This window comes from Panthera tigris, chromosome A1 (assembly GCF_018350195.1).
Source record: "Panthera tigris isolate Pti1 chromosome A1, P.tigris_Pti1_mat1.1, whole genome shotgun sequence".
Taxonomy (NCBI): Eukaryota; Metazoa; Chordata; class Mammalia; order Carnivora; family Felidae; genus Panthera; species Panthera tigris.
Window position 1 is genome coordinate 80,838,629 of NC_056660.1, and position 25,280 is coordinate 80,863,908.

A 25,280-nucleotide genomic window follows, 5' to 3' on the forward strand; every position below is an offset into this window, starting at 1 on the left:
ACACGACAGCGCTGTGCCCACACAGCACACACAGATGCACATCCACAGACAGGTAGCACGCGTGCCGCCAAGCAGACAAGATGACTCCACGAGTGTCCGGGAGCTCAGCCGATAAAGACGAGGCTCACTAACAGTAACCAAGGCCAAAAGGCTCCAGGCACACAGTTCTTACGTCACTCATCACACCCAAAGTGCTTTCAGTTACTTCTGTGCCATCGTTTCAACCCGCTTACCCAAGCACATGGGTAATCGACTCCCACCCAGGAGCACGTGAGCACTGTGGTACGCAGACGAGGGCGGTGTTCACCACAGTGTGGCACATTAACACCTGCTTTAGCAGCCATGCCCGGGAACACAGCTGTGCCCAGCGCGAGCCCCCAGAAGCACCGTGCTCCCCTCGGGGAGCTGCCGGCTTAGCCAGTCGTGGCCCTCCACGAGCCCAAAGTCACACATTTAGTGTCAAAAACGCGCCTGACATTTTGACTCTTACATCAGAATAGATTTCCCCAGATGTCCGAATAAAATCACGACTCCAGAAGGTTCGGCCACATGAACAGCCACTTTTGGAACAGGGGCCCACAGGGAAGCGATGCTAACAACCAAGCCAGGGCCGCGGAACACAAGCAACACTTAGAGTTCATCTAGACAAATACTGTTTTCCGACTTGTACAGCCAGAGGCTCGCTCCGTGAGCGCACACAGGAAACACCACCGTTCCTAGAGAGCACGTGAAGGCACAGCCCCGTGCTCCGTACATCCTCACACCCTCTCCTGAATGTGGGCAGTTCCTACTGCTCGTGGTTCACTTGTGTCTTCCGAGCCCAAGAGCCCACGGGTGGGTGAGAGGACATGGGTGGGTAAGAGCCCACGGGTGGGTGAGAGCCCACGGGTGGGTGTGAACACACACTTTACCAGTTTCATACACATTTCAGAGCGTGTTCTTATTGTAACTCTGCCCAGAAACGGTCAACCTTGAACTCCAAGTGATTAGTTACCCCAATGTGGGCATCAGGCGATCTCTAAGATCTCCCTGGGACAGGAGCCCAACACGCAGGCCACACTACTGGTCTCCATGTAAAGAGCATGTCCATCTTACTCTGGAGTCGGCGTCCAGCAGACAGCGGGAGATGATGGTGTCCAGGAACACCTCGTGTGCGGCGATGATGTGGTCCAGGTCCTGGGCCTGCTGCACCTTGTTCCAAAGCTCATCCCAAGAACACTCAAGCACCTAGGAAACAACAACGTGAGACTCAGGACGGAAGTCGTGTCTTCCTGGTGTAGGGTCTTTGACGAAACTCACCACATAAGACATCATGACTTATTTAAACCAAAGGGTGCTCAGGAAGTACCTCGAATGTGATGTAATACTGCATCTGGTGGATGAAATGGACCATCTCGGACGCCAGGATGTGGCAGTGGTGCAGCACCCCGGAGAACTCTGCAAGAGAGCCGCAGAGCTGGTGTCACACACACAACACACTCAAACAGCACACTTGCTCCCACCCGTTCATCTGCAATCACTTTCAAAAACAAACAATCGCTGGCTTTAACTCTTAGCCCCTTAAAACAGGGAGCAGTCTTTCCATGGTCAACCTCCGTGCCACTCAAGCTACACAAGGGTTTAGCTACCTAATCAACAGCATCACGTTACTTTACGTGACGTAAGGACCCGATAAGGAACAGCATGAAACAAAATAATTGCATCTGAAAATTCAGTAGACAAACTGCTTCACAAGTATGAATTCACGCTCAATGCCATGGCTTCTTTACAACACGTGTGCTGCTGTTGCGTGAGACCTCGGGACTCCCAGTAATCTGGAGACAAAAGTGACATTTCCTGAAGGGCCCAAATAGGACCTCATCACCTGAGAGACAGGTGAACTGGGAGGAGATGGGCCTGAGCCCAGACTCTGCTTCTGTCCTTTGCAAGATTATAAAGCCATCAAAAGGCTTTTAGGTCACCACAGAACAGCCGTTCTCTGCTCACACTTCCAATTTTTCATTCAAAGACTCCACCAGAGTACCAGAGCCACCACAATAGAGGGTTCAGTCGGAAATGAGACCATCAAAGGAATGGTTTAAGCACATTTATTTTTGTTTCCACCCCAAATGCCTTTAATTGCGTGGTTAAATAATCATCGCTGCACACAGTTATTCGAGAAACCATTCTTGTCCCTTTGTAAGACGGTAACGAGGAAGCGAAATAGGGACATGTGGAGAAACAGTGGTGATGCATACTTTAGAAAACAATCCTTTCTCCAGGTTAAGGGGTATGGGACACGTGGGGACTGTGCTGGCTGGCGGAGACAGCAGGCCCCCTCAGAAGACGAGCCTGAGCGACAAGCCCCCTGATGTCTTCCCTGCCGTCGGGAGCCTGCTGTCCGTGGCTGTGGTCAACAGTGTCGTAAAGAACAGGTAACGTGAGCCCCGAATAAAGAATGTACTTCTCCTAATAAAACTCTCAGAGAGGGCTAAGATGTCCCAGCTCCCACTCCCAGCCCATTTACCTAAATTACTTTCAGTGTAAAAGAGTGTAATAAAAGGCTGTTGTAAGTACGACTCACCCGTGTCACGGGGGAAGCAAGCTTCTATTACAACTCCATCCTGGGCTTTGCCCCAGGGCTATAAGGACAGGGATGGTGCTCCCTCCCCCGCAAGGCCAGGCAGTCTCCCCTGGACAGATGTGTACTCAGAACACCCGCAGCATGCAGATGCTCCTTTACACAGCATACGTGACAGCAAACAGGTCTCACTGTGACACCCAAACCTCCGGGTCTTCCCTCCAGCACACCTGCGCTAGGTCCAAACACGCCACTTTGCACGGAGCCAAGTGAAAGCCGTCTGCTTGTCTTTCAGCCTCGTGAGAAGGCATCTCTGTGTCCTGACATTCCTTCCACAGAGAGTTTAACATCACTCATGGACTGCAGATTCCGTGCCTGTCCTGACAGACGTGCATGAAGACGGTAAGCAGGCCCCAGATGTGCTACAGGAGTACAGAAATCCGTGTGGCCCGTCTCATCACCTGCCCAAGTCAGTGTGCTACACGCAACGGGAAAATCTCAACTCAACAAACACGCGGGTGTCACTGCTCTCGTCTCTAGGTCTTGGGGCCCCCTAGGGTGCACTGGGGTCCCATCCACCATCAATCCAGCAGTCCTTGGATAACGTGTTGGCTTTTGTGTGCGCCTTAGATGACTTTGCTAACGCCTTCTACATGTTACATGTGAGTGCATAAACGAGGAACTCGGTCAGGTCTCACAGAGCTGACAACACGGTGCCCTGCCCACCATCGCTGACTCCACTTCATGACACGGAGTGACCTGGTGCACAATTTCTCCACCACCAATTAAACTACAAAAACCTCGTGTCTCGAGTCACGCTGGCGCCAACTTCAAATTCCCGGCTGTGGGCCTTGGCTGCTACCTGGAAATCCCGGGATCTCCGTGCCTTCCTGCCTTCCTCTGACACAGCGGCTTCCTGCCCGACACCTCTGCCCTGGAGCCCTCCCCCAGGAAGTTCCCTGCCATGGCACCCAGGGTCACCCCCACTCACACTGTCTACACACTCATTTCTAGTTCAGATCTGTCTCAGGTTGCAAATCAATTCAAACCAGATGTATCACGTAGATTCTTATAAGCACCTCACATTAATATGCCTAAAACTGAAGCATTACCCCCAAAGGTGCCCCCCAGCTCCAAACAGGGCCCAGTCACCCAGCCCTGCGCCCCAGAGCTCCGTCAAGTTCACACACGTCCCCCTGACCCCAGCTGCTGTGTCCACCAGGCATCCAGCACAGCCACCCTCCTCACAGCACCATCACCAACCTCCAACGTCGCCTCTGATGCTCATTTTCATCATTGACAACATAGTGGCTTTCAGAACCAAACAAGTCCGAGCACGTCCCACACCCGTGAAAAGACATTTAAAGCATACTTAAGGGGTGCCTGGGTGGCTCAGTTGGTTAAGCGTCCGACTTTGGCTCAAGTCATGATCTCAAGGTTCATGAGTTCAAGACCCACGTTGCACTCTGTGGTAACAGCTCAGAGCCTGGAGCCTGCCTCAGATTCTGTGTCTTCCTCTCTTCTCTCCCCTCCCCAACCTGTGCACGCATGTGCGTGTGTGTGCTCTCTCTCTCTCCTAACATAAAAATAAGTAAATTAAAAAAAATAAATAAAACATAATTAAAATATAAATACTTGTGTTTTTATGATTGACCTACAAATAATCGCAAAAGCAAAGCAACATTTGCACCGAGGTCCAAAAAATACATAAACACAAGCATCTCCCAGTGAATGCATTTAAAAAAAAGCAGGCAGTTTCCTGCACAAAATCTGGAATGAGGTGTCTCTCCTGTGGCTGATCACCCCTAACTCCTTGCTGCCCTCTACAGGTGCCTGAGGAACACAGAGTCTCATGAAACACCCTGCCCCAGGCTCCAGAAGGACTGGACGGCGTGCTGTGGGGGCATCTTCAGCGGGAGGCACCTTCGACAGCATGCAGGGTCGTTAAAAATTACACCAAGTTTGTTTTTTTTAAAAGTACCCTAAAACAGTTTCTTCACAATTGCAAACCACCTCCTTCAACCTGCATTGATAACTGACACTACTATACTTAAAAGTGACTATCAAATTACCCATCTGATTAATTTCTCAAGGCTAAGGCTTCAAAGAACGTTGGGGAGAATCAGGATTTCTCCTGCCTCCTGTGTTCGGAATCTCTACTCACCACAAAGGGCCTCCTGCAAACGCCATCTACTATCACCACGTCACCAGGCAGGCGGCAGTGACACCTGAACAGGTATCCACCCCCACAGGGGGCAGCACTGGTAAGTGCATTACACAGACCTGGAAGTAAGCACCTGTCGACATTCCTCCCCCCATGAGGAAACTGAGGCAGGAGACAAGGAAGTCAGCTGTGGCCACAGCCTGGTGCTGAGGGACTGCGCACAAACCCGGGCAATGCTGCCCAGCAAATTTCCGGCATTGAGAGCTGTTAATAAATGTGTAATTATTGAGGAGTACCTACTCATCTGCGTATACAAAAATGATACACACAAAGAGAACCTCTAAGGAGAAAAATGCCTACTCGTTTTTTAAGTTATCATTTCTGCAGGTCTGGAACACTGTCGATCATCAGATGAACCATTACTGTATTAATCACCAAGAAAGAGAAACTACTGCCAATTAAATTGGCAGAATGCCACAGCAGTCCTGTGGTGACAGGTCTCCCCCAAGGACCCCACCCCCTCTCCCACCTCCACCACCTTCAATTTCATTTCTTACAAGGACCAAGAAGGAGATCATTTTAATACCACCCTCTGGGGAGGGAGGGACCTCCATTCACTCTCTTCCCTCAACACACAAAGGTTGAGAAGCATACAAGCTCATTTGGGCACCTGGGTGGCTCAGCCGGTTAAGCATCCAACTTCAGCTCAGGTCATGATCTCATGGTTCATGGGTTCAAGCCCTGCATCAGGCTCTGTGCTGACAACTCAGAGCCTGGAGCCTGCTTCAGATTCTGTGTCTCCCTCTCTCTCTGCCCCTCCCCTGTTCACACTCTCTCTCTCTCTCTCTCTCTCTTTTGCAAAAATAAACATTAAAAATTTTTTTTTAATTACAAGCTCATTTGACTGTATTTATCTATTTCATTTTGTTAGATATTACTTGAAACACAAATGGAGTTGCCATTAATTGTGATACTTTTTACATTAATGGAATCCAACAACAACAAAAAATCTCCATACCACTAGAACCAAATCTTTAAATGATTTTGGGATCAACAATTGCCTTCTGTCCAGCTGAATGACAGATCTATAAAAACAGGCATAAACATCTTGGTAGACACTATCAAGAACTCCTGTACTAAGCAAATCATTTTCTTTTTGTGTGGTTGGTTTTTTAAGTTTGTTTTTTGTTGTTTTTTTTTTTTAAGTAATCTTTACACCCAACACGGATGGGGCTTGAACCCACAACCCCGAGATCAAGAGTTACATGCTCCACTGGGCCAGCCAGGTGCCCCCTAAGCAAATCGTTTTCAAGTGTAACTATTTACTCTAAAAAACTTACTTTAATAAATATTATTAAAGTATCTGGGATAACAATCAGTGATACTGTTCGCATGGACCAAGACAGCTCCACACACCACACATATATGCAAATCTCCAAAGGTGCTCCCAGAAGCACTTTCTGTAATCTTCTATAGTTCTGCCTCAGATTTATGACCGGCAAGATGTTTCTAGATTTGTTGTGTTAACAAGACTAACTAGCTGGGTGATTTCTGCTCATTAAGTTGACTGGACAGCAACAACTTTAAAATACTCCTTATAAATAAAAGTAAGAACATTACACCCCAACAGAGACATGAGCAAAAAACCAGTTTCCTAAAAGAAACATAATGACCAAGAAAGAAAGTGTTTAGTCATCAATAATTTAAAAAGCATTAAATTAATTAAAACAAACTTCCATCTTCCCCTCTCGAATTGACGATTTGTTTGAACACAACACCCAACAGCAGCCAGCTAACAGGAACACACACAGCCGCCAGAGGACTGTGCCCCTCGAGATGCACCTCAACCTGGTGCCTGGCTCCTCAAGTCATGTGACCATACGCGCCCACAGCTGAACTATCAGGACCGCTATTCATGAATGTGAAGTAAACTAAAATCCATCCCTGCTAACCCAGCTGTTCCTTCCCTCAGTTACCTAAAGAAATAGCCAGAGGCATATAATACAAGCAAATGGCGTTATTTACGTTAGTGGGAAAAAGTACAACTAAAGGGAAGAAAGATCGAATGGTATATTCACACGAGGCAAATGTTGCTATTAAAAAGATTGTAGGAGAAGCTTCAGTGACAAGGAAAGGGTCAGTGAAGTAAGCTAACGCTAAGCTCTCCGAGATAGCACCGGTTATGTTAAAGTTATTGATTTTATAAAAGAGAAGGTCTATTTTTTCCCACACTACCTTCAAGTAGAAAACAAAGCTCGCTGATTATTCAATACAAGAGAACAGCAAATTCATACAGACACTGGTGAGGTGATATTCAAACCACGAGCTAATACTTAGAACTGTCACAGAGCTCAGACTTCCCAGGGCTAAAAATAACAGACGCTTATTCTGAAACAGGGTGACAAGAACAAAGCGTCTGCCCTGCCTGGAGAGGACCTGAGTCGGGCACAGAGAGGTGACACCTGGGCACACACACGCGGCAGTGCCAGGCAGCCCCAGAGAAGGCACGCGGCCGGCAAAAGGGTCAACCCACCAGGGCGCACCCAACAGACTGTGTGAGTCACCCCAAGACACAGCACGAGGTCGTGACACCAGGGGACGAGAGACAGGTGCAGAGCCAGGACACAGGCAGGCCCTCTGAGTGACTGACGCCTCCTTCTGCCTCCTTCACGAAGAGCCAGCCGGCGAGGCAGCGCACAGGTACTAGAAATAGCTGAAGGCAATAACTCCTGTCCACAACCATTATGGTATTGACAAGAAAACGTTCCCTCTCACGTCCTTATTATCAACCTTCTATGAAGTGAGTCCGGAGGAAGCCAGGCCAGGAGCATAATCAGAACATCCTGATGCCCCTGGAAAAGGCCTGCTGTGTATACAGAAAGCAGGGACGCCCAGTAAAAACTGGCCACTCTGTCCACACAGTCGGGTACCCTCCAGGCCCCCGGCTTCCGGGGTGTCATTATCCTGGGACTTTGGGAGCTGCTCAAGGATCAGCCTTGATCTAGCAATCACGCAAAGGTTACACCTTTCTTCAGGCAACAGCTCCTTCTTCAATAATCACTTTCACCAAAGGGTTAAGAATCGCTCAGTGCTGTTTTTCCTTGGAGACACATTGTTGAAATACTTTCTCAAAGGTTTTGACCAAATGAATTTCAATACGAAAATTTCAAAATTATCGGTAACTACAGTTATTCAGTATTGGTAACATTAAAATAAACCCATCTAAATTTTACCACAGCTTTTAATTGTAAAATAATATAAAAAATTTTCATGTCACGGTTTATGAACCAGAATAAACATTAAAGTGATTCCCAAACAGACTTTAATCAAAACAATAAGTGAATTTTAAATGAGACAGTGGTTAAATAGCTTTCCTTCCTGTAAAATAAACATAGCTTTCCTTCCTTAAAAATTAAAAAAAAAAAAGTCCAGACATGAACAGCAGAGTGAGAACAAACGTAATTCTGAAAGAAATCTCGTGGTCTGAAAAAATCTAACTGGATTCAATTTTCTTTCTGATTGGCACCAAGTCAGGATGAGCAGTATCACAGATGAGCCTCCCACAGAAGCCCGCTCCAGAAGCACGGGGACGCGGGGCTGGCAGGGGAGCGGCCCCAACCTCCCCGGGCGGGTTTACCTGGCATGTTCCTCAGGAGCTTGGCATTGCACATGTGTCCCTTGCGGATGTCCGTGAGGATGTACTCCATCCGCTTTGCCCTCCAGAGGAAGTTAAACACCCTGAGGTAATGGCTCATGCACTCTCGCGTGAACACCTGCGAAAAAAGGCACAGGACAGGCTGACAGCGCTCTGACCTACGGTGACCTAGGGACCCTCCTGTGACAACACAGCCTTTCTGACGCATCTTTTTTTTTTAAGGCAAAAGAAGCCAGAGAACACACAATCAACTCTAATAAATCCAAGCATTACATAGGCAACTAATATAACACGTTTTAGGAAAGTATCATCAAATACAACCACGGTGACGACCTGTGCGCTAAGTAGTACGTGGGGCAAACTCACAAGGATAGAAGCAGATATTTTGGTACCAATTTTACAAACTGAAAGACAGAGGCCTAAGGTCACAGAGCTAGTAAACAGTTTCTCGGGACTTTTAAATGCTGCCTAAACCCAGTCAAAATGTGGGCTCTTAACCCCAACGTCAACCGTGTAGCAGTGTCCTCCGCCCCAACCACCCGGACGGACACATGAGGCTGCTACATCTCAAGCCAGGTGGGCCTAGGAGAGTCTCCTGTCTGTCAAGAGGCCTCCGGGTTATCTTAACACAGGTATTTACTGCCTGTGGAGCCACTTCACTGCAAACAGACGGACGGCGGTCTCATACCCTGGGAGGATGGACCTATGGGCAGGGGCTGCGCGAGCTTCCCTCCCACGGGGGCCACACTTAGCAAATAAGAACACAAGACACCTGGTTAAGAACGAATGTCAGATGAACCACAAAACATCGTCTAGGAAGTCTGTCCCGTGTGTACAGTAACAGGGTTTTCTGCAGACAGCGGCCAAACACATCTCGCACACCAACGTGTGCACAACAGACGTGGGTACGTTTACTTTTCCCAGTCCCTCGAGCAAGGATGCATTTCCCTGAGTCTGCGGCCCTCTCCCTGCAGTACAGAGAACTGGAAACACCCCTCCCTGGGGCCTCGGCTCCCAGCAGCTCTGCGCTGTGCATCCAGGAGCCAGGCTGGGCCCTGCATCACTGGTTTCTCACCCTGGAGCCCAGCCTCACTCACGCCCCGGGGCCATTCCTCATATCACTCCCAGACTGCTCCACACTCTCCTCTGGCCCAGACCCCACCTGGCCCTCAAGGACAAAGGCCACACACCCTTCCCTGGCCTCACCAATGTCCCTCTTCTCCAGACAGGACATTTATCACTGGACCCCTACAATCTGAGCATTTAGCTGTAGACTGCTTTACCTTTGTCTTCTTATTTTTGTGTATTCTTGGCTCATGTGTTATAAGGACTATCTGTTTATTCTTCTGTATGCCTTTTGTGCCAGTATTCAGCAGTGCTCAGTACTGACTGATGACTGTATGTGTCTATACTGGACTGGCTAGGAACTGCTCTGAATGGACTCTGAGACCAGTTAGGACTGTTTTGGGGATTACGTACTTTGCTGTGCTGACCACACTATAGTTGTGTCTGCAACTATAGAAATAAGGGGTGACTGGATTAAATAATTTTACAAATCAACCACAGAAACCCTTGCTATACAAACGCTGCCTTGTAGAGATCCTTTCAGTGCTGGCCTCCCAGAGCGCATTTCACGTGACCCAATTTACAAACATAGTTTAATCAGGATTTGTTAGGAACAGGCACTGTTTCAGAGAGACACTCCTATATCCCACGGCGTTTACATGGGGAGATAACCCACGTTTAGTTTTGCCGTGTGCATCGTCTTTTGGTTCACTGTCTGTGCACCAGGAAGTTTAGCAGAATACGAAATAAGCTTCTGATACGATATAAGCATACGTAATAAACACAAAATAAGCATCTCACCTAACACCCTGGAGACCAAGTCAATGGATTTTATCCTGCCCAAGATCCCAGTGAGAAGATCACAGATAACCTCTCCACATCCTCCTTCACAGAATTTACAAGAAGCTAAAATTATACTATATTATATAAGATGAAATTATGTGACTAATATATGTACTCACTATAATTAAATTATACACAAAACTGGCAATCTCAATTAACGAGAATAGAAAGGGAATGGAGATAATACTGTAAATTTAATAGGGAAGAAGCAGAAAATCCATTTTCTTCCAAAATTCGACTCTGGAAGTGTATTTTTAAATAAAAGATTCCATTTAGCTAAAAATATAACAACCTGGGACATCAGCAAACCCCAGAACTGGAATAGCAAAACCAGACGTGCAAGACCCCATCCCCCACATCCTGCGGCAGTCACAGGGCCCTGCGCCCACCCAGTGCGGCCTCCCAGGCACACCCTCCACCTGCTGGAATTGGCAGGTAAGTTAACACTTGTTAGCCATAGACAGAGATCCACCCCAAAGTTGTTTTTTAAATAAATCTAGGATATAAATGTCTCTTGACCCTCTCGATTAGAGCTTACAAAAAGCTAAAATTTAAAAAATATACTGCATAACCAATTGTTTATATACAAGGTGTGCAATGTTTAACTTTGTATGCTTCGTGAGTCTACACTATTGTGAAATAATTAACTGCATGTATGAGTACGTTCAATTTGTCTAACATTCGAGGCACTCACGTTCTAGGAAATAACAAACACAAGGGCCTCTACTCTGGCATCTGTGGCAAAATGATATGAACGTAGTCAATATTAACAAAGCAGACAATACAAAAGTTTCTGATTTAAATAATAATGTACACAACAGGATATTTTAACAAGTAAGTACTGGAAACTAGGATATAAGTCAAAGAAGAAAAAACTAATTTGAATATGACAAAAAATCAAATTTAAGAGCAGTTATGCATTTAAAATACAGTAGCTCTGATCTGGTACAGCTTAAACACTAGGAATATGTGTGAAACACGCACACCAGGAGCTTCCGGCTCACAGCAGACACAAGAGCCACAGGTCCCAGGTACGGCTGCTGCCCCAAAGTGCGAGGCAGCCACGCTGGTGCACCCTGGCAGGGCTGTGACTTACACCCGGAGATGTGGGAACGGCCATGGAGTCACACTCTGCAAGGACCGTCAAGGAGGATTTTCACAGCCAAACTACATTACTTCTTAACAAAATATTTTTCCCAATAACTAAAAGAAACGCATGTTCTCCTTCAGTATTTCAGATATCAAACGACTGACATCACTCCAAAGAATCGTCCTGGTCAAGGAGAACTGACTCCAAGCTGAAGAGAAAGTGGGCACTTAAGGCAGGGCATTTGGGCCGCAGACAGCACGCAGAGGAGCCAGCCTCTCAGTCTGGGAACTCCGGGAGGAACCGGTACTTTGCTCCAAGCAGCACCAGCACCATGGACAGCAGCACCAGCACCGAGGACAGCAGCAGCATGGGCTGCTCCTTGGGTCCCAGGGAACACTGAAGGTCAGACTTCATCTAAGTAGCGTAAGTGTGACCTCTACAATGCACGTCCTAGTCTCTCTCTGTCTGTTCTGAATTCGCTACTGTGGTCTAAGGATTATGGGGTCCAACGAGCACTCCATTTACTACATGACTGCTGAACCCTATCACGGAGCAAAGGGTATTTGTAGGAATTCATAAAATACTAGAGCATTTCAGCACTCGTTAATGATTATCTAAGCCACACAGAATTGTGGCTTAGGTATTCCTTCAGTGGGTCTGACCAGAGGTCAAGTGATGGCCTTCAGTAGAAGCTCTGAGAGAAGAGAGCTCATTCTGAAACAACAAAACAGCAAGCTGAAGGGCTGCAGCAACCATAAAAAAGCCCAGCATGGCCTTACCGTGGCAATTGGCCCATCGACGTGGTAGTCCAGGCTGAAAACGTCCCACCCGGTGTCACCTGGAGAGACCTGGGGACAGAAACAAACACTGCAGGCCTTCCCACCAGTGCTGCACTTAGTGCCAAAGAATCTCTCATCAAAGAAAAGGCAGTAAAATAAAGCCCAATTTTTGAAAAGCATTCAATACTTGTGAGTGTTAGCTATAGGAGAGCAGAGATCTGTTTGTCAACCCCTGTACCCTCGGCATTTAAACCATGGGCACAGAGGAGATGCTCTAAGGATACTGTGAAATGAATGGTGTGTTGTGGGGTTTTATTCAATGTTTATTTATTTTATTTTTATTTCTTTAAAGATTTTTTTTTAAATGTTTATTTTTGACAGAGAGACAAAGCATGAGTGGGGAAGGGGCAGACAGACAGAGAGGGAGACACAGAATCCGAAGCAGGCCCCAGGCTCTGAGCTGTCAGCACAGAGCCTGATGCAGGGCTCAAACCCACAAACTGTGAGATCGTGACATGAGCTGAGATTAAGAGTTGGTCGCTTAACAGACTGAGCCACCCAGGTGCTCTTATAATGTATTTTGAATAAATACCATAAAATCAGTCTAAAATTCGTCACCAGTTTATGACAAGAACTCACTGCCTCAGATGTCCTGAATCCCTTATAAGTCAACATTTAGGGGTGCCTAGATGGCTCAGTTGGTTAAGCATCTGACTTTGGCTCAGGTCATGATCTCACGGTTCGTGGGTTCGAGCCCCTCGTCGGGCTCTGTGCTGACAGCTCGGAGCCTGGAGCCTGTTCAGATTCTGTGTCTCCCTCTCTCTCTGCCCCTCCCTCACTCGTGCTCTGATTCTCTCTCTGAAAAATGAATAAACATTAAAAAAAAAACAACAAGAGTCAACATTTTAAAAAAGCCAACAAGCCCTACTAATGGTCCTTCATCATAGCTAAGCAAACAGTGTGTGATGTTTCTGACACTCATTCCCCTAAGAAAACTCACCGTCTATCAAACTGAAACTAAATACATCTATTTTTGATGAATATTACTGTTACGTGCCATCCCTGTGCCTCCTGCAACATTACCATTAACAGGAGACAAGATTCACTCCACAACGTGCTACCGAGCGCCGGGCTGAGCGCTGCGTGTTCTCCGTCTGCGGCCCTGTGGGGACTTTGCACAGGGAGCAGACGGAGAAGCCCAGTGCAATTTAGAGATGTAGCCCTTGTTGAAGACCAACGAGCAGCACAGTGCAGGCTCAGGCCAGCCAGCCTTCTGGCAACGACTCCCACCCGGCAGGCTAGACAAGATGCACACCACACACCACACACCAGAACGCTGGCGAGAGTGCTGGCCCGGGGAGCTCACGGCCTGAGCAGAACCAGGGCCACAGTACCTCCAGCAGCCTCACATCCAGTCTCTTGAGGATCTCAGGGCTGTCAAACTGGGCGTTGGTGGCTCTGACGGCAGTTTCAAGAATTCCAGTCAAGTTGTGTTGATACAAAGTCGTAGCTGGACGGACAAGTTCTGGTCTTAACAGATTTTGTAAAAATAAAAGATGTTACTTGAATTCTTAAAGAGCTTTGCAAAAACTTAAAATTGTAGAAAGAGTTGAAATTATAAAAACTAAAAAGACAAACCACTACAACATAGAAACAAAAGTTTCACAAAACTAACTGTAAACAGGATTTCACCAAGTCTTTTGGGGAATAAAACATTTCTTTAAATCTCAAAAAAATTAATTTTGATTCTGCTTAAATTGAAAATACTTAACATATGCCATACACATTAACAAATCAAGTTTTCAACTTAAGTCTGGCCTACAGAAACGGGAACTACTGGAATTTTCTGCACAGACCCAATGGGTAGAGAGGTCTTTGTTAAATCAAAACAACTAGATACACAGACGTCATGATTCTAGAAGCTAAAAATTGCCGCGTTATCAGCAAACACTTCTCTGGGGTTACTCATGTCCAGGTTGCTAAACAGAAAGCTAACGTTACCGGGCAAGAACCGGCCAGGTTACCAACACAGCCTGACGGCGAGGGGAAGTGCAGGAAAGGGGCCACCCAGTGCAAACAAGCCGCTGTGTGTGAGCACTAGGTTGGAGTGCACCACCTGAGGGCCACAGCCAACACCCCGTGTGACACACAGGACCAGTCGGTACAAGAGCAAATCCTAGGAGTTCCCATCAAAAGGAGAAAAGGGGTTTCTTTCCTTTTTTTCTTTTCTTTGTGTCTATGTGAGAAAATGGATGCTAGCTGAACCTGCTGTGGTCACCATTTCACAACACATGGAATCAAGCCATCGTGCTGTACACCTTACACTCACACAGTGATCTAGGTCAACTATTGCTCAATACACTGGGGGAAAAGCCTGCCCATCACCCCCAGGCGTGCACATAAGCTGTGCGGCTCCAGGTCTTCGTGGCAGCAAAACGTGGGGCAGAGACCGATGAAGAGGGACCATGACATCATCACTCAGAGAAGTCTGAGGCTAGCTGGAGACCAGGGACATCCCCCACTTTAAAGCCACAAACTTCAAACATGTCTTCAAGAAACAAATCTTCTGATTACGAAATGCTCTAAATATCAAAACCGCGCATAAGGCAAACACGTTAAATCAGCCACACGACCTGGTCCGTAGCATGACAGGCACCCCTGCGTTTGGCCTCACCTGTAAACCGCGAGAGCTGCCTTGCCCACCTTGACCTGCACAGCTGCACCCTGGGCCAGCTCCCCCCACATGCTCACGGGAACCCCCATTTAGGCCAATGGCATCTCCCCTCCAAACACTCCTACCCGCCCATGCTTCCGGCAGGCGCTAGGCTGGAGACCAGGACTGAGCTCACCAGAGGCCCCTTCCCTGCTCAGGGTCCAGACGGGACACTTCCACAAGTACGTGTGCTCAGTTCACAATTCACCAACCCCTTCTCAAGCTGACGACACAGTCACCCACCCAGCACAAGCACGTAGAAGGTCACTGACAGCTATGTGTGCCCTTTCATGCGGAAGATGGGCTCTGGGGCAGAGGAGGGACCGCAGGGGCCTGTGTCTGGACCAGGGGCCTCATTAGAAACGCACGTTCCTGGCCCCACCCCCGAGGGACCAAGCCCCTCTGTGGGCAGGCCCAGGGTTCACCTCAGCCAGCTCCCTCGGCAACTCCGAGGCACAGTGACATCTCAGGACCAGGCCACCAAAACCACCCCTTGATCACACAGGTAAGACTGGAAGGCCACACACTCTTTCAAGTGTTCCAAAGGGAACATCAAAAAGTGCCAATCTCCATTTCTCAGTGCCTGAGTGGACATCACCCGCGCTCTGGCTAGGAGCCTGGCTGCACCCGAGGTCGGTGTGTCTAGAGCCCGGACAGACACCCTGCTGAGGGGCTGGAAGAGTCTCCACAGAGGCCAGGGAGGGACCCACATCTAATTCTGGGACAAAAGGTGCCATGAAAAATGTCACAGAACAAAATGAAAAGAGTAGTAATTTTGTTTTATAGGTTTTTTTCCCCCAAGGAACAATTTAAAATTCATAATATGGAAAAAGTTGTTTGAAATACACAATTTTTGAACTTGTTTGAAACTGGCACTAAGTGTGATCACACTGCACACACCTCGGACATGGGACTGTCAGTGCCAGGGTGTCCACAAGGCCCACAGGCTTGTGAGAAAGGTACAGAATATGAGAAAACAAACAGACTTCAATGTGACAATCTTGGTTTCATCAAAAAATTTTCCAAAAAAATTTCAGATTTCATCTTACCGATATGTTCTCTAAGAACTCAGCCAATTTCCCCTAATGGCATTTATTCTTTAAAACAAGAACTGTTAAGACTCCTCATGTTGCAATCTACTGTGTATTTAAAAGATCCAAAGAGTGTTCTTACTTGAGCAAGTCCATTAAGTGCCTGATGAAGTCCCCTTGGCCAAGGAGCAGGTAGCGCCTCACAGCCTGCATGTGGTCCAGCAAGCTGTACTTTTTGTTAAGAACGTCCAACAGGTACTTGCTGGTCTCAAAGTAAGCAGCATCAATTTTCCCCCGAAACGCATTCTCCAAATCTGTGAACAAATCTGCAGCTGTAGGGAACAAAACGAGAGCATATACGTACATAACTTGTATTTCAATAAAGATAAAACTACCAGCTCCACGCACAAACGTCACCGCCTACACCCACAAACAGCCCTGGCAACAGACCCAATGGGCTGGGTGCGCAGGAAGGCGAATGAGCCCGAGCCCAAGAAACCCAAGAAACCAAAAGGCCGCCATCTGCTGGACGCACAGTGGACGCCCGAGCTCTGACCTATGAGAGGCCCCAACAACAGTCCGTCCTGTCCTAGACCTGAAGGTCAAGTCACTTTCAACAACACAACTAACTCAACACCTCACGGAGACACTGAGGTGAAGAAGGCAGCACAGGGAGGGTCAGTGTTGAACTGCCTGCACGGTCTCAAGAATGAACAAGAAGGTGCCCACAGTGAGCAAGCTCTGGGAACTGCTGGCCTCAGGGTGAAACACAAGAAATGACACACGTTGGCGAGGATGCGAAGAAAAGGGACCCTCGTGCACTGCTGGTGGGAATGCAAACTGGTGCAGCCACTGTGGAAATCAGTGTGGAGGCTCCTCAAAAAGTTAGAAGCAGAACCACCATATGATCAAGCAACTGTACTTGGTATTTCCGCAAAGAAAATGCAAACACTAATTCAAAAAGATACCCGCACCCCCACGCTCACCGCACGTTATTTATGATACACAAGATACGGGAGCAGCCCGAGTGTCCGTCGACGACTGAACGGTCGAGAGGTGGTGTGCACACACAGTGGGCTATCATTTACCTGGAGAAAGGTTATTCTGCTATTGTGGCAACATGGGCGGACCTGGGAGGGTTACGCTAAGTGAAAGAAGGCAGACACAGATACCGTACGGTATCACTTATGTGTGGACTCTAAAGTAGTCAAAGTCAGAGAAGCAGGGAGTAGACTGGTGGTTGCAGGGCCGGAGGGGAGGAGAAAGCAGTGAAAGGGTACAAAGTCTGGGTTCTGCAAGCTAGAGTTGCCGGGACGACCATGGAGCGCAGTGCCTGTGGCTAACTCCACGGTATCACATATTTACAGCATGTTATCTATACTCGTTTACCACTCTCTATGTTTGATTATTTAGTATTTCATTTCCTTGTACATTTTCATCTTCATACCTAGAGTTTAAGTTCACGAAAGGCACAGTCATTCTCATGAAGAGTAAGTCATGTCATGTCGCCTATAGCTGACACCGCGAACGGAGTCAGAACGACAACATGAACAGCAAACAGCCAGGAGGGAAAGCTGCACACATCAAGTCGGCCGCACACAAAACACTGTGGAATTACTTCGGTGGGGTGGGCAGCAGATGGGAAAAATGGAAGCGAGGGCAGCAGCGAACAAGGGGACCATAGGACATCTCACACAGGCAGTCATTTCACCCAGCACTTCCCCTGCTAACTTCTGAATAAGCCTCTTTGTGTTACATGTGGCCACCAGTAGAAACATTTTTCCTTTATTTTCTGATTTTGGCATAACTGTCGCTAGATCGTTTTCTTTTTAAAGTAATACAAATTCTAAGAGAGTAAAACAGCTCCACCTAATCCAGTACTTACTGGTGAACTCCACGTAAAAAGAGAAATTCAAACTTTACATAGTAATGTTTTACACACATCACACTAAGTGTGAAGGTATTTCAGATGACAATTCAGAAACTGTCAGTCCTACCGGACGGAAAACACTTCAAGCGACAGCTCTATCACACCCCCACCACCACCACCACCACCGCCGCCACCGTACCATCCTGGGGGGAGTCGGCAGACTTGGTCACAGCTATCATCTTTGTAGTGGGTGTCTGGTCATGACAAACCTGGTGCAGGAAATTTATTGATTTTCCGATCAAAAGGACCTAAAAAGGAAAAATATCCTCCAGTTACCATGATGTAAAAATGATTAATCATTCAACTACTATAAATATTCATAAGCAACAAATCTACTATTAATTAAAAATTAAGTAATGGAGGGGCACCTGGGTGGCTCAGCTGGTTAAGCTTTTGGCCCAGGTCACGACCTCATGGTTTCATGAGTTCGAACCCCATGTCGGGCTCTGCGCTGATTAGGACTCTCTTTCTCTCTCTCTCTCTCTCTCCCCACCTCCCCCGCTCATGCTGTGTCTGTCGTTTCAAAACAAATAAACTTAAAAAAAATTTTTTTAATTGTTTTTTAATTAAGTAGCAAGGACATCTGGGATAGCATCAAGGGAACTGTAGGAACTGAGAAGACTTATTAACAAACACACATTAATCAGTGTATTCAATCAATACATACTTCTGATCCTAAGATGCGATAGAAGAGTTTTGTCACCTGCTGCCCACATGCAGAATTATGACAGCAGAGCCCCAGTCCCCCCGGCCTCACCTTCCTGGACTGGTCCATCGTAATAAAGGAGGGGATCATCGATCTCCGTAGAGTGTACTTGTCCTGCCACAGCCGGTCCGTCTTGACGGCTGGATCCGAGGCTACGAAAAACTGAAAGCAGAGGCACGGCCAGGTCAGAAGATGACGCTTACAGCAAACCGCTCGCTGACAGCCACACCGAGGAAGTCACCCTGAAGGAAAGCTCTCCAGAGACGGGAGACTTACCTTCAGAGTAAAACCGTCTTCAAAAGCATTTTGAGCACTGGGTGTTGTATGGAAACCAATTTGACAATAAATTCCATATTAAAAAAAAAAAAAAAAAAGCATTTTGGATACATCCCTCTGTAAATGGAATCACAGACGTCCCAGACTTTTTAAACCGAGTCTAACAACGCAGGCCTTTTCTCGAGGATTCATGATCTTCACTCTGATCACAATCATCACCTCTGCTGTAGCCTCTGCTGTGCTCTGGCTGGGAGGGCTGCCTCATCTACCATAGTGAAAACCTGCGGGTGTCCAGAGGTGTGGTGCGGCGGTCCCTGTGCTCAGCTGTCCCCTCCAGCCCACGTGCAGCCCTCTGCAGGTTCTCCCCTGCGGAGCCCCCGGTCTAGAACACAGAGGTGCCAGGGCTAATGGACCCTGCTCACGGACTGCTGGCTGCAGGCTGACCTGGGCGTGTGGGTGGCCAGCACCTGCCTGCCTGGCGGCACTGCAGGAAGTGCCTTCCCAAGAACCACCCTGCACAGAAGCTTCTCCCCTGTCCACTGTGCTCCTCACTTTTGCTGATCCCACTGCCCAACCTGACCCTGATGTGAGAAAGGGCACGAGGCCACTCTCATGTTTCAGTCCCATGTCCTTTAAGGTTTTTTTTTGAATTTTTTTAAGTTTATTTATTTTTGAGAAAGAGACAGAGCATGGGATGGGGGAGGGGCAGAGAGAGAAGGGGAGACAAAGAATCCCAAGCAGGCTCTGTACTAACGCAGGGCTTGAACCCACACACTGCAAGATCATGACCTGAGCTGAAGCTGGATGCTTAACTGACCAAGTCCCCAGGTGCCCCTCAGCCCTATGTCCTAAATACGTTTGGGCTTTTATCTCTATAAACTCAATTTCTAGTAGAACTGCCAAGTCAAAGCAATTTTTAATTTTTAGAGACATGTCAGACTCCCCTTCCCAACCAAACAGGCACGTCCACGGACACTCCCACAAGGAGGATGGCCCCTGTTCTGCATCCTCACTTGTGTTAGACTGTGCTAGTCAGCTGGTGAAGCTGTGGCCACCTGTACTGTTACCATCCTGACACAGGAAGTGGGGCCTGTTTCCGCGATGCTGATGGCCGTTTGCTTTTATTCTCCCGTAAACTGTCTTTTCATCTCCTCAACTGTCTACTGACGCTGTCCTTTTCTCATCAACATATGAAAATTCTGTTATATTAGGGAAAATGACCATCTGTGGATGAAGTATTACTAATTTACTTTCTCCAAGTTAACCATTTGGCACCGTTTACAGTATGTTCCATGTTTTCGCTTTGTTCCACTTCTGTTGTGTAGGTGGATGTCTTCCTTTATGGAAGAAGACTTTCTTGTCTTCCTACGATCTTCCCGCTCCTAGATTACGGACAATTTTCTCTTACTATTCCTGACATGTTACTTTTATTACTTACATTTTTTCATCCGTCTAGAATTTACCTTGGATATGATGTCGGGGCTAGTGTTTCCTTCTGGAGCATCCTCCCTCTACTGGCTGAGCTAGCACCTTTTATTTAATATGCTATCCTTTTCTCTGAGCTAAAATGCCTCATCAGAAGCTGTCATGATAATTGTATCGATAGATCAGAAAAGGGGAAAGGCGACTAGGTCAAGAGATGGACGAGGTATGTGGTAACATCTTTACTTCCCAGCCTCCAACGGTGACCAGTGGCTTTGTGTTTTATCATCATGAACATGGACTTAAGTGCATCTATGTTTCAGTCCATTAGAGTTATCACCCTCACTGGCACTCCACCACGTTTTCCATTCTGGGATGATGGGAGCCCCTTCAAGCTGGCTGCTGAGTCCTGTAGACTCGACCTGAGGTGTCTTCCTTGCTTCTGGTGTGGAAGATGTGCCAGGCTCATCTTACTCCTTTCTCCTCTAGACCTAGAATCAGCCACTCCTCCAGGGAGGAGAGAAATGGCCCTCAGTACTTAGTAGTATCTTAACACGGAAGCCGGACGGTTTGAGACGCAGCACTGGCCACGTTAAACGTGACAACCTGGCTCCCCCGTGGAACCGTAAGATCCACTTAAGTCGTAACACACTTCTCTAGTGATTCTTACACAAGTTCTAAATCACCAACAGGTGAACAATGCACAACCCAGACTAAGGAAAGTGTGTCCACAGAAACAAAATAGATTTAAAGAATTTTAAAAATATTTTTCGTAATTATATGCCAATGCAAAGTTGATGGTTTCCAGGCAAAACATAAAAAACAAAGAGAGAAAGAGAAAACTTGAAATGAGAAATGTAAAATGCTATCGCTATGGCACAGAACCTACTCAACTTTAAAATAAGGTATCATTCTTGGGGTGCCTGGATGGCTCAGTTGGTTCAGCGTCTGACTCTCAATCGAAATCGAGTCAGTTAGTGAGTTCGAGCCCCACTGAGAACATGGAGCCTGCTTGGGATTCTCTCTCTCTCTCTTCCTCTCTCTCTCTGCACCTTCTCCACTCACACACGCGTGTGCTCTCTCTCGCTCTCTCTCTCAAAATAAAAACTTAAAAAAAAAGGTATCATTCTACGTTATTCTAGACCACAGAAAAATATACAGAACATTTATTTTATGGATCTAGTATAACACTAGCAAAACCTGACAAAAATAATACCAAAATTAGAAACTATAGGGGCGCCTGGGTGGCGCAGTCGGTTAAGCGTCCGACTTCAGCCAGGTCACGATCTCGCGGTCCGTGAGTTCGAGCCCCGCATCAGGCTCTGGGCTGATGGCTCGGAGCCTGGAGCCTGTTTCGGATTCTGTGTCTCCCTCTCTCTCTGCCCCTCCCCCGTTCATGCTCTGTCTCTCTCTGCCCCAAAAATAAATTTAAAAAAAAAAAAGTTGAAAAAAAAAAAAAATTAAAAAAAAAAAGAAACTATAGGCTAATTCCATTTGTAAACATAGATGAAAAAATACAAATAAAATACCATCGTTGCATTACTGGAATAAGGTACTTTTGGTCAGGGCACACCATACTCCCAATACACTTCAAAAAAAAATTTTTTAAGTTTATTTTTGAGAGAGAGAGACAGCGAGAGCAATCGAGCACATGCACGAGAATGGGGATGAACAGAGACAGAGGGAGACAGAATCCGAAGCAGCCTCCAGGCGCCAAGCTGTCGGCACAAGCCCGACGCGGGGCTCAAACTCACAGACCGCGAGATCATGACCTGAGCCGAAGTCGGATGCTTAACCAACTGAGCCACAGGCGCCCCTGAATACACTCCCAAAGATAAGAGAATGTATAACAAAGTATAAAATAGTATCAGGTAGTCATTAAAAATAAAGTTCATTCTTAATTATTACAAACTCTTCTGGGAATTTGATGAAAAGTACAGATCTTCTTTCCACAAAATAACACTATTATGTGCTATTCAGGAGTTTCAGAGATCATGCTTTATGAAGCCCTGGGTAGAGAAGAATAAAATTTAACAGCACAAAATTTTCATTACTAAATAACCCCCACTGTATTGGTGAAGCAGGAATGCAAAGTAGTGTGTTTTAGAAATACAGTGAATGAAGGTTGAAATTTAATTATTTCAAATTAAAACAAAAGTAAAAGTTTACAAAATACTACGCATGTACCATATCTGATAGACACATTGAAAAATACACAAGAATATACTATAAAAAATATACACAAAAATATTGGCAGGTTATCTGTTCATGACAGGATTACTAATAAATTTTCTCCTCTGTTTATATGCTCAAAATTTTTTAATTATTCAAACATTTTTAAATCAGAAAAAATATCATTCAAAAGAATTGAGTAATTAAGACCAATGAGAGAACATATGATACCAGCAAAGAAAACTGTGCAGTAACATCACCTTCTCATAGCAACCAACAAAAAAAGATTTGTTTTCTGTTCACAGAAATCTACTCCTGAGGGTAAATATTTAAGAGAACAAAATTCTTAATGATGCTAAGGCCTTATTCCATCCCTCTTAAGTCAGGGCTAGATGACAGCCATATATAAGGAGGAACCTGAATAAATGCCAACATGTTTATAACCATGTGGATGAGACCAAGTTTCTTATCTTTACGTACAAACTAGTATTTACTGATCTTTGTATTTTTAGATTTGATTTCTATCCCCAAATTTTAAACACATAACTAATGACTGCTTTGAGGGATAACAGGTCCCACAATCCTGAAGCGATTATCACGTTAAGAGATACTTAAATCACCCAACAGAAACTTGAAAACTGTCACGAGCCCACCAGGAGTCATGCAAAAGGTCGCCCAATCACCGCGCTAGGACCGCCCCATAGCCCCCCACTCAGCAGAGAGGGGCTGGTGTAAATTCTTCTGTTACCAGTTATTCACTTAAACGGAAGAGCTAGTCCCACAAACAACGCACTAATTCGTCCTGACAGATGGAGTGCAGCCGGCTTTGTATCAGTATGTAAGACGATTTAATTTAAAAGATAAAAAGCTCGGACAATTCAGTCATCTTTAGAAATTAGGAAAGCATCACTTCATCTGAGGGCAGAGTAGGGTGCAATCACTCTCCCGGCAAACACTGAGAGGAGTAGGTCCATCCTGGCATTTAATTAAGCCTCTGAAAAACATATAGTTACAGAGGAAAAAAACCAAGGTCAGAACATAATTGCTTGTATTTCACTGATGCATTTTCCACTCAAGGTTCTTTACTTTTCACCATGTGTCAAACACAGAAAGAACGGAGAAAAAAATATAACATAATTGTACCATGATTTCTCATTAACTGTTGGACAAATGCCAAGGCCTCCCTACTAAAAACAGAAATGAAGAGGGTAATTTTCTTAGCAAGCAACGTAGCTTCTAAGAAACAGCCATTATTATACAAAGACCCCAACCCCAAGTGGCAATAGGCAGGCAGCCCCCCAGAGCCCCTGCGCACCCCCCCAGAGCCCCTGTGCCCCCCCAGAACCTCTGCGCCCCCCCAAAGCCCCTGTGGCCCCCCTAGAGCCCCTGTGGTCCCCTCCACCCCCCGCCCCTGCGGCCCACCACACCCAGGAAGCCATACGGGCTCCGCACAGGGAACCAGAAAGGTCTCGCACACGGTAGGCAGGAAAATCCCAGCACGTCAGCGGTGAGGCTGGAAGTGACAAAATGCTAACATGATCTTACATGGTACACTTTTAAATTCAGTAATTCTTAGCAAAAATATACAAGAAACAGAACAAGAGAGCTGAAGGCACCCACAGATATTCCCAACAGCAGTCACCACATTATCTCCAGTTCCACCGACCTTCCAGTTCAAGGACATAGATTTTTAGAGCATTTAAAAAAATTTTTTTTTCAAATTTACTCATTTTTTTGAGACACAGAACAGAGTGTGAGCAGGGGAGGGGCAGAGAGAGAAGGAGACAGAATCCAAAGCAGTCTCCAGGCTCTGGGCTGTCAGCATAGAGCCTGATGTGGAGCTCGAACTCACTGACCACGAGATCATGACCTGAGCCAAAGTCGGGCACTCAACCGACCGAGCCACCCAGGAACCCCGAGTGTTTTTACAGCATTTAAGTAAACATGTGAAGTCTGGAAATTTTCGAATTCTGAAAGCAAGAAAGCTTACATTTACCTTTTCCTTCCGTGTTTGCTCCCAGATGAAGTCCCTCACCCTTTGAAAAGAATTTTCCAAAAGGCAAAAAATAAAAACAAAGTAGATTAACGTTGAACTACTGGAATAATTTGTTCACCTCAATCACTCAGGGCAGAAAACCCATGGGAACTACTGAAACATGAAAACCCCATGTTTTCATTTGTACTAATTTGTAACCAAATAAAACTACAAACTTCCCCCAAGTGTTGAAAGTACTTAATCACTTACAAAATCTGTAAATTTTTCAAGTGCTCCAACATTTGTCTACCTTTCCATTTCATAACAGAACACAAAACACAAAACACAGTTCCTGCTGGTTGGGCCAAAGGGTCCTATCTTTTTAGAACAATTCACAATAAAATCCCAACTGGTAGGCCCAGAGGCAGTCTTGAATGATTCCATACCAGAGACAGCCAAGCTCAGAGGCTACCTGGGCCTCTAACTCATTCTTGGGTTGCAAATCAGCCAAGCCCAGAGGTAGCTAAGGCAGGACACTGACCACTGCCCAGCAGCAGGAGAGACAGACAAGCCTTTCCAGGGAAAACCTCAGAAAACGTGGAAGGAGCTTCCGGGAAGGACAAACTCGAGCTCTGAATAGCCATCAACAGACAGTAGGACCCCCTGCAATCAGTCAGAGCCTAATGCAGGACAGTCACTGAGCAGTGGACAGCTGGGTCAGAGAGAGAAGGGCCAAGAGCAGGGAAGGTTCTGATCCCACCCCTGACTGGCATCCCCACCCGTCCCGAAGCAGGAGAACTGGAGCTTCAAGTACAAGCTCACACCTACGTTGACTCTACAGAAAACTAGCTCCTGTCCACATTCTTGGGGCCAGGTCACGACTTTTCTTGTAGGTTTTG

At 46.5% G+C, this 25,280-nt stretch overlaps 1 protein-coding gene across 8 annotated transcripts in view; it reads right to left on the reverse strand.

Moving 5' to 3' along the window:
* TUBGCP3 (tubulin gamma complex associated protein 3) overlaps window positions 1-25,280 on the reverse strand; it is an 85,193-nt gene that overhangs the window by 23,618 nt on the left and 36,295 nt on the right. For all 8 annotated transcript variants that reach the window (XR_006215426.1, XM_042980344.1, XM_042980366.1 and 5 more), the window contains 8 exons: window positions 18,588-18,698; window positions 17,970-18,078; window positions 16,043-16,232; window positions 13,551-13,686; window positions 12,157-12,225; window positions 8,362-8,497; window positions 1,349-1,437; window positions 1,096-1,227 (listed from right to left, as the gene is read on the reverse strand). Coding sequence is in view for 7 of the 8 variants with exons in the window: in XM_042980344.1 (XP_042836278.1) it covers window positions 1,096-1,227; window positions 1,349-1,437; window positions 8,362-8,497; window positions 12,157-12,225; window positions 13,551-13,686; window positions 16,043-16,232; window positions 17,970-18,078; window positions 18,588-18,698 (972 nt within the window). In the remaining variant the exon portion in view is untranslated. The remainder of the gene's footprint in view (window positions 1-1,095; window positions 1,228-1,348; window positions 1,438-8,361; window positions 8,498-12,156; window positions 12,226-13,550; window positions 13,687-16,042; window positions 16,233-17,969; window positions 18,079-18,587; window positions 18,699-25,280) is intronic.